At 35.9% G+C, this 13,007-nt stretch overlaps 1 protein-coding gene across 4 annotated transcripts in view; it reads left to right on the top strand.

Annotated features, from left to right (window-relative positions):
- NCAM2 (neural cell adhesion molecule 2) overlaps nucleotides 1-13,007 on the top strand; it is a gene marked incomplete at both ends in the record, with an annotated part of 489,199 nt that overhangs the window by 429,345 nt on the left and 46,847 nt on the right. For all 4 annotated transcript variants that reach the window (XM_082625378.1, XM_082625379.1, XM_082625381.1 and 1 more), the window contains 2 exons: nucleotides 1,633-1,752; nucleotides 4,012-4,133. In XM_082625378.1, coding sequence (XP_082481504.1) covers nucleotides 1,633-1,752; nucleotides 4,012-4,133 — 242 coding nt within the window. The remainder of the gene's footprint in view (nucleotides 1-1,632; nucleotides 1,753-4,011; nucleotides 4,134-13,007) is intronic.

Below are 13,007 nucleotides of genomic sequence, written 5' to 3' on the forward strand. Positions count from 1 at the left end.
CATGACCAGCGTCATCTGTCCACTAACGGTTTCTCCATTGTAGTCATCTTCTTTTCTTGGGCTGATATTATGTATTTCACTGACTCCAGGACAACTGGGTTTGGATTTCCTGAAAAAGCTCACAGGTTGTTAGCTTGTCAGAACTAATTGAATTCAAGTCTTAATTTTCTGATTTACCTTGCAGCTTCTAATCAGTTGTATTTCCCTGCCAATCCGTTTTTCCCCAGTTGGCCTCCTTAACTTTGACACGATGTGTTTTCATCTGAGGCTTGACAAGGTCATGCACTCTCAAAAGCAAGTTCAGTTTTCTTACAAGGTATAGAAACTGAGAAATACAAACATAAATTTCACTAATTGGAAATGTATCCTTTCTAATGATTTCGAAACATCTATACTAGATTAAATAAGGTCTGGTTGATATCTGAACCATATTTTTGCCATTAATATTTATCTGGTATATATGATAATGTTAGGGAAAAGAAGGGAGCACAAGGAAGTATCAAAACAAATTCATTAAGTGTTTTCATTCAACATAAAATGAAAAATGTTATTTAGTGAATATATATTAATTATTAGAAACATGTTAATAAATTATATTGGAATTTTATTGACTGTGTATCGTCTTCAGTCATTGTTCATGTTAATCAATAGTCCTACAAACATGATCCTGATTACTTATGGTTTAGTCTTTTATTTTATGATTGATTATGTCTTCTATTATGAACTGATCATCTGACTTTAAGTTATTATGTAAGCCAGACATAACTTCCTTTTGATTGTTCATCAAGGCATTGCCATTTCCACTAGTTAATTTTTGCCCTTTTTAGCAAAAACAGTAAGGAAAGAAGCAACTATGAAATTTTGTTAGCTCCACCAAAGGAATTTTAAAGATGCGAAATTTTGAAATCTGCAATTGTATTTAAAACTTTCTGGCAAATTAAAGGGGCTGACACTCCCAAGGGATGTTTCTAATAAACTTTTATATCCCTGTACTTTTTCAGATTCTTTCTTCTCCTTTGTGTCATATTGAATCCAGGCTTGTTATGGTATATAATTGAGAAGAAATTCAGAGAGAAAATACAAGAGATGACAAGCTCCAAGCTAGTGTTAAAAATAATTTAATTTGATTTGAGATTATTGAACAAATGATCCACTATTACAGTAGTCAACTTAGTGACACTTCTTTGATGTGACTCAAACACCTTATACTGGAGGCCAGACTTCTAGATATTGAATTCTATATCTCCATTAACTTCTGTAGAAATCATCTATTTTGAGTAGGCAAAGTATTTGAGAATGCATGCTGTAAAGATGTTTTATTTAAATCCTTTTTTAAATTGAATATTAAAAAGACAAAAGAAAATATTTTACTTTCTACCTTGTGAGTTGTAAGTATCACAAAAGGAGCTACTAATTTTCTTCTTTGAAAGTTACTCCATGTGGGTAGAGAGCTAAAATAGAGATGAAGAAGAGGATTGTTCACAAATCATTGTCTTCTTATGTGTATTTCTTATTTTTTTCAGGTATTTCGTGGAAAGATTTACAGTGATATTGTTCACTCAGCTTTGTAATAATTTGATTTGTTTTACTTATTAAAATGCATTAATCATAGGCATATTTTTTTTCTTTTAGCAATTGTTGTTTTGAGCAACCTGGAACCAAATACAACTTATGAAATCAGAGTTGCAGCTGTAAATGGAAAAGGACAAGGAGACTACAGTAAAATAGAAATTTTCCAAACATTGCCAGTTCGTAAGTAATCTTCTCTGTTTTGCTCTTTGTTGCTGTGCTCTTCACTTGCAAATTTAAGTGGAATTTTAAAATGCAGGGAGACATTTCAACACTTTGAGGAAGTGAATTATGCCCTTGTTGAAGTGGTTTCTGAAGATGGTGGCATCTCAGATTTATAAAAAGTAACATTGTGCTGGAGCAAGGGAAAAAGAAAAGTGCACTGCAATATATACAGTAAAATTGCTCTCAGGAAATTGTCCAATCAGGAAGGTATCTTACTTATTCAGTCTGATTAATTAAATTGTAGTGCTCAGACTATATTCTGTGAGAGAGTAGAAAAGTATCTATGTAACATCTTTAATGTTCTAGTCTTTTGCTGAAGCATGACCATTGCCTTTATTCCATGAATTACGTAGACTCTAAGTGTGAGAAAAAGGTATACTAAATTAATCCACTGCAGTGGTGACTGCAGAAGAATAACTATTGCAGCCTCCTTCTTGTTACTATATTGTTTTGGAGTGAAGTCAACTGCATTTACATGAAGTTAGATAGACTTAAAACAGTATAGATTTCCTTTATGTTGAATAAATTGTTTAAAAATGTGAGAAAACTTGAGTGTGACTAAACAAACGCCGTATAATCTATACATAACCCTGTCTATCATATACTTACATTAGGGTAGGCAAATTGGCAGCAATAATTATCTTATCCTAATTTGTGACCAGTTCTTTTCTGTTGGTTATCGAAAAATGTCAGATGTGTTTTCTTGTCTCCGTTCCTGATGCCAGTGTCTTTTTCAGTTCCTCTTTATTATTATCACCAGGACGACTGCAAGTACATCTTGACTCCTAATCCTACATTCAGACTAAAATGAATCTAGAACGACTTTGCCTTATTTAAATGGAGATCTATCCCTTCTCTGCTTATAGTCCTCAGCAGCACCACCCTTCGTAGTTTTTTCTCATATTCTCTTATTGAATTAGTTTAAGACATTATTGTACTGTTTTGTGGAGTAGTTTTAATTCATTTATTGAAAATACATTATGTTGCTTGTAAATCATGTCATGTCATAATACCTTCACACGAATTTAATGAACTTTAATGAACAATCACTGTATAATTTCTCCACTTACCTTATTTCTATATGGTTGTACTATATATACAAGGCTATTTTACTATTTACTTGCATGCCAACACTTTCAATTGTCATATTTCTTTAATGATTTGCCTTTTCTAAAATAAAATACTCACTTGCTTAAGTTTATAAATGCTGTATTGGAAATAAAGGTAATCTGCTGAGAAAAACCCCAGATTCTCTAGTTTGGGAGGCATGTCATCCTCTCCACTATATTCTGCTTAGTTTGTCTGTCATTTGGCATTCCTCTGAGTAGGCCAGGTACTACAGTCTTCTGAAACCTTGCAAATTAAATCATGTCCACTAAAAGTTTCTTAGTGTTACCTTATCATATCCATATCCATAGGGAATTAGAGTAAACAGAGGCAAAGTATGCCAGTGCATGCCCAAGGACATCACATAAGTGACACAGGACAGAGAATTCCCATTCCAAGTTGCCAAGCAGTGATGGCATCCTTCATATAGAAAATTCTTCCACTTCAGTAGATCCCTGTTCATATTAAAAATATTACAAATATCTTTATTATAAGAGCATCTCCATATGAATAATAACTCTAAAAGGAAGTATTTTCATGAAACTAGAATTAAAAAAAAAAGAAAAAAGACAGATTTGTAACCCGCCTATGGATTGGATACTACAAAATTTCTTTGTTAAAATCTGCATCTAGCTAAAAACTGTTTATTAAAGCAGATAACTAATTGCTAAGCTATTGTATTTCCTGGTAGGTATATATTTTATATAGTTTGATGACAATATATTTATATTCATAAATATTTACAAAATGTTTACAAACTATTTATATTAGAAAAAAATGAGAGTAGACTCTTAATACAAGAAATAAAGTTGTACACTTGTGTAATGTAATGAGTTCTATTCTCAGAGCATTTGCAATATAAACTTTATATTTAATTCTGAGTTTTCACAATTTTGGCATGATACTTCCAGATTTATGAATGTTTCTATTTCTTGGATGGGTAAAAAGAGGATCAGAGTTTATATCACAACAAAGGGCAAGTAGAAAGTGATAAACCCAGGATAACATCATACATTTTGATTACATGACAGTGTTTTTTTACTTAAAATTCAGGTTCTCTACATATATGAGGTCTGTGCAAATATTAAGAATGTTGTATTGCATATATAGGTGAACCAAGTCCTCCATCGATACATGGACAGCCAAGCAGTGGGAAGAGCTTTAAACTCAGTATCACCAAACAGGATGATGGAGGGGCCCCTATTTTGGAATACATCGTGAAATATAGAAGTGTAAGTACCCTGTTTATTATCATTTTGCACAGTGTTTTCAAGTTGCATTAAATTTGCATTGAATTCATAGACATATCAGAAGTGAATGCATATTAGGTAACAATAATGATAACGTGTTTTCATAGGAATTCAAATGTTAATTTTCCATTGCTGAAATTCATCATTATATGATGTAGAATGTTTGCTTGTTTGTTTGTTTTTTGTAAAATCTTAGTGTACATAATCAAAATAATGCTATGGTTTTCATCTTGTGATTTCTAAACTTAGCAACATTTCAGCAATGAGATATCATTTTCCCTGTTTTTCTGACAAGGTTAGCAGGATATTTCACCTTCCACTCTGCTTGATTTTGGTAACTTCAAGCTAAGCTATCTTCTCAACTTTAGTTACTGTAGGTAGGATAAACAAATCACATCTCAAATTTACTTTATTATTCATTTTCATGAGTTATTAAATTATTATTAACTCAAAATACATTTATTATTTAATATGGATTTTACAATATAAATCACCTTAATCGACATTTTAAAAAGAATGGCCACATTTAACTTGAGAAAGAGGGAATAGATTTCTTCAAGTTTAATTAGCACTAATATGGGACTTTGGACAGCTCAAAGCTGCCTTGGGACTTGTCTTCTATGCAGGGGATTAAGGGTGTCCTCTAGTTGCAGAGTGATGAAGGAAGTCACCTGATAGATTTTGCCTTCATCTGAAAATGACTTCAAAGTCCACTAGAAGTGATTTCTGTTAACAACTTTGCCATAAGAACCATTGAGTATTTGTGTCTACTATGGAATATGTTAAAAGTGGAAGACAATTTTAATTAAAATTTGTAAGGTTTATTTACTAATGATTATGATTATCTCCATAATACTTTGTCAGTTCTATTTATTTTAATTTTGTTTCATTTTCCATCCTTTCAAAATTCACTTTAATATGTTTAATAAATTCCCTTAAATTTGTTTCTGTGACAAAATTATGTGCAGCTATCATTTTTAATTCACATATATCTTTTTGTATTCCAACACTTACTCATTTCTTGCAATTTTTGAAATGTAACACTGAATTTAAAATTTTTTCTGGCTTCTAGTTGGCATGATTACTTTTTTGTGTTTGTTTGTTTTATAGTGTCAGTGTAATGGTGGCCTCACAAAACAGATTGAAAAATATTCCTCATTTTTTTTCTCCACATCAGGCAAACCTTGGAAATTTAGGTGATCATTTTATTTTTAATTTATTTTTTTCCCTTCTGATTACTAATGTTTATGATTAGGCCCATAATGTCTCAATTTCATATTTATGTTTATTGAACACCTATTAATACTTTCCAAGTTTGTTATATTTTAGAAAATAGTGTAATTGCTCCTTAATGAATTTTAACTATTTTCCCACAAATCCACAATTTTCTAAATTATAATGTTGCTGCTTTTAAACACAAACATCTAAATATTTTCATTTTTTAAAAATAATTTTTATTGGAGTATGGTTGCTTTACAATATTGTGTTAGCTTCTACTGCACAACAAAATGAGCCAGCCATACACATACAGATATCCCCTCCCTTTTGGACCTCTCTTCCATTTAGGTTACCACAGTGCATTAGGTAGAGTTCCCTGTGCTGTACAATATGTTTCCATCAGTTGTCTATTTTATACGTAGTATCCAAACATCTCAATTCTGAGGGATAGTAAAAAGGAGTCTAATTTTGAGTAGCATACGTCAACAATTAATTTTAGACACCAGTTCAGTCTTTTACATTTCCAACTGATATCCCCTTCCTAGGACCACTCTTTGTTGCAGGTTTCAAGCTGGGGACGATGAACAGCTGTGTGTGTCTTATGGGTAATCTGCTATGGAGACTTCATGCCTCCCTTCTAAAAGAACTCTGAAAGGCTCACTTGTCTCTCTATGAATCTGATGGTGTTTCAGTAGTCAAACCAGGTTTCTTGGTCATTCTTATTTGACCATCTGGAAACTCTTTGGAAGGGAAAGAGTCTCTCTGTAAGGGTCATACACTTAAATCAAATTAGTGGGAATTAAACTGGAATAAAAGAACTTGAATGCAGATTGTGGCCTACAGTTGCACCCAGAAAATTTTATGGCACAAAATCCAGATGAATGGTAAGAATTTGTAGGTAACCTCAATGAAATCCCATGGTGAACCTTGAAGTTCAATGACAAGTTGTAAAAATATGCTTAATATACTCTCTATATGTATAATTTCTACCTAAAACTAAAAGCTGTGCTTGTCTTGGCCATTTAAAGAGTTGATATTGGAAATAACACAAATGTTATATTGACTTTAACCAGAATCATTAATTTCAGTTGATGATGGCAAATATTTATTCTTTCAAATTGTATCTTTTCTGCATCTATTAGTGAGTTTTATTAATACAGCATGCATATGTCGGAATGCTGTGACTGTTCAGCTATATAGTCAGGTGTCCAAATTGTTTTTCCTGATATTCTTTCATCCTTAACATGTTGGCTTTTGTCTTCATATAGATTATCTTGTGTTCCTAAGACGTTGCCCTAACATCTACCTTTAGAACATGAAGAGAACAAAAAGAACAAAAGGAGCATTAGGCTGTTTAAGCTTAATTTGTCTGTTTTTCCAACAATACCATACACATTTTTCAAAAACTCCACGAAGCAGAATTAGAATTATGTCTCATTAGATAGAATATGTCTCATGACCACCACTAAAAGAAAGGTGTTATAATTGGGAGTTGGGTCAGCTAAACAATGGAGTCTTCAACATACTGTTAAAGTAATTACCTATATTATTATAAAGGCTGTCTTAGTCTGCTAGGGCTGCCATAACAAAATGCCACAGATCAAGTGGCTTTAACAACACAAATGTGTTTTCTCACATTTCTGGAGTCTGGAAGACCAAGATCAAAGTTTCAGCAGGTTTAGTTTTTCCCAAGGCCTCTCTCCTTGGCTTCTGGATGGCTACCATCTTGCTGTGTCCTCACATGGCCTTTTGTCTGTGCACACACATCTCTGGTATTTCTTCCTCTTCTTATGAAAATACAAGTCCTCTTAGGGCTTGGATTAGGGCTCCATCCTAAGGACCTCATGTAACCATAATTACCTCTTTTAAAGGCTACATCTCCTAATAGAATCACATTGGAGATTAGAACATTAACATATGAATTTGTGAGGGTGTACACAGTTTAGTCCATAACAGTGCCCCTGTCATGAATCCTATGTATCTAAAAAAACACATTATTGGCACTTTGGGTGGCATAACAGTGGTCCATCCAGAACCACCCATTACAGTATGTTTAGCATCTCCCACCTCCACTCACTCTATTGCAAATAGTGGTCCCAGTCATTGTTGAAATGAAAATGTTCACTGGAGTATCACTACATCTGTTTAGAGCCAATTAGATTCACAAAATGGAAATAGACATTCAAGGGGAAATATATGTATATATTTGAAAACATAAATTGCTGTTTAAAATGCTGACCAAGTTTACTTTGGTTTCCTTAATGTGTATTAGAATTAGTCTTCTATGAGAAATTATGTGTGAAACATACAAGGACACAGATAAGTAGTGTTATAGATAAGTAAATTGTTAACTATAATAAGATTAGAAAATTTTGAGTGATTCAAATTTAGATAGATCATCAATATATTTTACCTTTACATGTAGTAAATGTGGCTCCACCTCAGATTAAAACTTGAAAAAGAAAAAGTTTTGTTTTCAGTAAATCTCTAGCTTCCATTATTTTGCCTTTCTTCTCCCCACCCCGCCCCCAACCAGCCTAATGTTAGCAATGTCCTGCTTTTGCCTATTTACTCAATATCTGTGTTTACTCTACCAATAAAAGAAAGTTTTAGTTTCTCCCCAATTCCATCTTTTTTCTGTCCTGCCAACCCTCTCCTCTTAATTTCTAAGAGCCAGCTTTATCTAACTACAAAAATTACTAGTGGATCTCATTTTAAATGTTGTAATGAAAATGATTGGTTGCATAATTCAAACATAGCTATAATTGATTGATAATCAATTACTGGGTTACTGCTCTAAAGCTTATTAGCATTTTAGCAGGAAACATTGTTTTATTAGTAGAACTTTGGGCTTCTACGGTAAGATTTGTAAAAGTAATTCCTCATATCCTTTGTATATCAAGGAAGGTATTGCTAACTCTTGGAAGAAAAAAATATATATAATCATACATAAAGTGATTTTTTTCACATTTTTTAATGGACAAACTGAACCTTACAGAATTTGGGTGACTTGGTCACCTGTGGGGATGGGGAACAAAACATGAGACTTTATAGCAGAAACACTTTTGCAGCAGTAAGGGCTGAATTGAAATTTGCCTATGGAGATTATATTGACTCCTCATCCACTGTCCCATCTTAACTCAATCGCCTAGGACCTGTGCCTCCAAATACAACCATTCTGATCCACTTCATCTTTACCATTTGGTTTAGTGGTATGCCTTGTACTCCAATACACTAAAATCATCTCCATATTCCTATGTTTTTCTTTCTCTCCCTTTACCATCTCCTCCATCCTGCAAATATCATGCTCTGCAGGCCCAATTGCAAATTCCAAGATACAGTATAAAGTTATATTTATGTGGTCAAACAACAGTCCATCTTGGGGAGGAATAATTTTCTCCACATTTTTTTTCTCAACAGGTTACTTCTTCATATTAAAAACTTTCATGTTCAAGATTCAGTTGCTAAATGTTTATAGCTGCAACTACCTTGATATTTGCACTTGTAATTGAAATAATAACTATTTCAAAAATAACTTATTACTGTTCTTTCTATGATTCCAAGCTACTTCATTGATTAGTTCCTCAAACTGCATGAATTCCACAGTGGAATAAAGTGTAGCTGAACAACTTAAAATTTTATTTATCTATATGTAATGCATTTTTTAGTTGGATAACCTCTATGGAAATAAAATAGGTAAATTTGGAAAGTAAGGAACACTCTTATGAGTTTTAGTTGATTGCTTCTTTGACCCTACCTTTCAACTCCCCTGTGCACAGGACTATATGTTTTATAAGCTAGGAAACAAAATTGAGATAATATGTTCCTTATGTGAGTGTTGATTTATAGCAGACATTGAATCTGAATATTTAAACCTGCATTTCACTGGAAAAGGAAGACTAATCATATTGTAATATAGAGAATGTTTAACTTCCTATAGATTATGAATCAGGAAACACATTATTCTGTGTTATCCTGTAGTAGATAGAGCACACAACTTTGTTCAGTGACTTATTAAGAAGACAGAATCTATTAGAACAGAACTAGAGTCATAAAAGCAGAATTAGATGCCTCCATGGACCTATTGTGAAAATTAACATCTCTAATAAGTCAGTGAGATTAAACAATGTATTTGGAGAATAAAGACAAGCATTAATCTCATAACGTGTATAGAAAAAATTAAAGTAGTTATTCTATGTACAGAATACTCTTACCTACTTCACATTGTAATGTCAAAATAACTCTATATATTTTAATAAATACTTTTCTACATGTTTCCATTAGTTTTTCACTGTTTTCTCTCTAATTTGATGATAAGTATTGGATCATAACTATCGTTTAGTGTTGGTACATTAAATAGATTTTCTGAGCTAAGAAGGGTTAAATAAAATTAGTGACCTAACATCAATTTTGAGGAATATACTATAGGGACTAGAAAGACTGCTCTAGTATGTGTTGCTAGGTCATAATTGACCTTCTTAGCCTGACTTAAAGTCTGGAAATTTGTATCTCAATGGCCATCAAAAAAGAAAAGTTGGACTTCCGGGTAAGATGGCGGAAGAGTAAGACGCGGAGATCACCTTCCTCCCCACGGATACACCAGAAATACAGCTACACGTGGAACAACTCCTACAGAACACCTACTGAACGCTGGCAGAAGACCCCAGACCTCCCAAAAGGCAAGAAACTCCCCACATACCTGGGTAGGGCAAAGCGGAGAGATCCCGACACAGAGGATCAGTGCCGAGTGGCACTCAGCAGCCCGAGAGGCTTGTCTGCTCGCCCGCCAGGGCGCGCAGCGCTGGAAGCTGAGGCTCGGGCTTCGGTCAGAGCGCAGGGAGAGGACTGGGGCTGGCGGCGAGAACTCAGCCTGAAGGGGGCTAATGTGCCACAGCTAGCCGGGAGGGAGTCCGGGAAAACTCTGGAGCTGCCGAAGAGGCAAGAGACTTTTTCTTCCCTCTTGGTTTCCTGGTGCGCGAGGAGAGGGGATTAAGAGCGCTGCTTAAAAGGGCTCCACAGATGGGCGCGAGTCACGACTGAAAGCGCGGAGCCCAGAGAAGGGCGTGGGACGCTGGGGCTGCTGCTGCCACCGCCAAGAAGCCTGTGTGCGACCGCAGGTCACTGCCCACACCGCCCTTCCGGGAGCCTGTGCAGCCCGCCACTGCCGTGGTCCCGGGATCCAGGGGCGGCTTCCCTGGGAGAATTCACGGCGCGCCTCGGGCTGGTGCAACGTCAAGCCGAACTTTGCCGCTGCAGGCTCGCCCCGCACTCCATGCCCCTCCCTCCCACCCGGCCTGAGTGAGCCAGAGTCCCCGAAGAGGCTGCTCCTTTAACCCTGTCCTGCCTGAGTGAAGAACAGACGCCCTCCGGCGACCTACACGAAGAGGCGGGGCCAAATCCAAATCTGAGACCCGGGAGCTGTGAGAACAAAGAAGAGAAAGGGAAACCTCTCCCAGCAGCCTCAGAAGCAGCGGATTAAAGCTCCACAATCAACTTGATGTACCCTGCATCTGTGGAATACATGAATAGACAACACATCATCCCAAATTGAGGAGCCAGGAGTCAGTGCTGTGCCTCTGAGGTGGGAGAGTCAACTTCAGGGCACTGGTCCACAAGAGACCTCCCAGCTCCACATAATATCAAACGGCAAAAATCTTCCAGAGATCTCCATCTCAACACCAGCACCCAGCTTCACTCAACGACCAGCAGGCTACAGTGCTGGACACCCTAAGCCAAACAACTAGCAAGACAGGAACACAACGCCACCCATTAGCAGAGAGGTGGCCTAAACTCATAAAAAGTCTGCAGACACCCCAAAACACACCACCAGACGTGGACCTGCCCACCAGAAAGACAAGATCCAGCCTCATCCACCAGAACACAGGCACTAGTCCCCTCCACCAGGAAGCCTACACAACCCACTAAACCAACCTTAGCCACTGGGGTCAGAAACCAAAAACAACGGGAACTTTGAACCTGCAGCCTGCAAAAAGGAGACCCCAAACACAGTAACATAAGCAAAATGAGAAGACAGAAAAACACACAGCAGGAGAAGGAGCAAGATAGAAACCCACCAGATCTAACAAATGAAGAGGTAATAGGCAGTCTACCTGAAAAAGTATTCAGAATAATGATGGTAAAGATGATCCAAGATTCTATTTCCAAGATCCAAAATCTTGGAAATAGAATAGACAAAATGCAAGAAACAGTTAACAAGGACCTAGAAGAACTAAAGATGAATCAAGCATCGATTAAAAACATAATACATGAAATAAAAAATACTCTAGATGGGATCAATAGCAGAATAACTGAGGCAGAAGAATGGATAAGTGAGGTGGAAGATAAAATAGTGGAAATAACTGCTGCAGAGCAAAATAAAGAAAAAAGAATGAAACGAACAGAGGACAGTCTCAGAGACCTCTGGGACAACATTAAACACACCAACATTCGAAATATAGGGGTTCCAGAAGAAGAAGAGAAAAAGAAAGGGACTGAGAAAATATTTGAAGAGATTATAGTTGAAAACTTCCCTAATATGGGAAAGGAAATAGTTAATCAAGTCCAGGAGGCACAGAGAGTCCCATACAGAATAAATCCAAGGAGAAATACGCCAAGACACATATTAATCAAACTGTCAAAAATTAAACACAAAGAAATCATATTAAAAGCAGCAAGGCAAAAACAACAAATAACACACAAGGGAATCCCCATCAGGATAACAGCTGATCTCTCAGCAGAAACTCTACAAGCCAGAAGGGAGTGGCAGGACATAATTAAAGTGATGAAGGAGAAAAACCTGCAACCAAGATTACTCTACCCAGCAAGGATCTCATTCAGATTTGATGGAGAAATTAAAACGTTTACAGACAAGCAAAAGCTGAGAGAATTCAGCACCACCAAACCAGCTTTACAACAAATGCTAAAGGAACTTCTCTAGGCAAGAAACACAACAGAAGTAAAAGACCTACAATAACGAACCCAAAACAATTAAGAAAATGGGAACAGGAACATACATATCAATAATTACCTTAAATGTAAATGGACTAAATGCTCCCACCAAAAGACACAGATTGGCTGAATGGATACAAAAACAAGACCCATATATATGCTGTCTACAAGAGACCCACTTCAGACCTAGAGACACATACAGACTGAAAGTAAGGGGATGGAAAAAGATATTCCATGCAAATGGAAACCAAAAGAAAGCTGGAGTAGCAATTCTCATATCAGACAAAATAGACTTTAAAATAAAGACTACTAGAAGAGACAAAGAAGGACACTACATAATGATCAAGGGATCGATCCAAGAAGAAGATATAACAATTGTAAATATTTATGCACCCAACATAGGAGCACCTCAATACATAAGGCAAATACTAACAGCCATAAAAGGAGAAATCGACAGTAACACACTCATAGTAGGGGACTTTAACACCCCACTTTCACCAATGGACAGATCATCCAAAATGAAAATAAATAAGGAAACACAAGCTTTAAATGATACATTAAACAAGATGGACTTAATTGATATTTATAGGACATTCCATCCAAAAACAACAGAATACACATTTTTCTCAAGTGCTCATGGAACATTCTCCAGGATAGATCATATCTTGGGTCACAAATCAAGCCTTGGTA

The sequence above is a fragment of the Mesoplodon mirus genome (assembly GCF_964341445.2).
Source record: "Mesoplodon mirus genome assembly, chromosome: 6".
In the NCBI taxonomy this organism is placed as follows: domain Eukaryota; kingdom Metazoa; phylum Chordata; class Mammalia; order Artiodactyla; family Ziphiidae; genus Mesoplodon; species Mesoplodon mirus.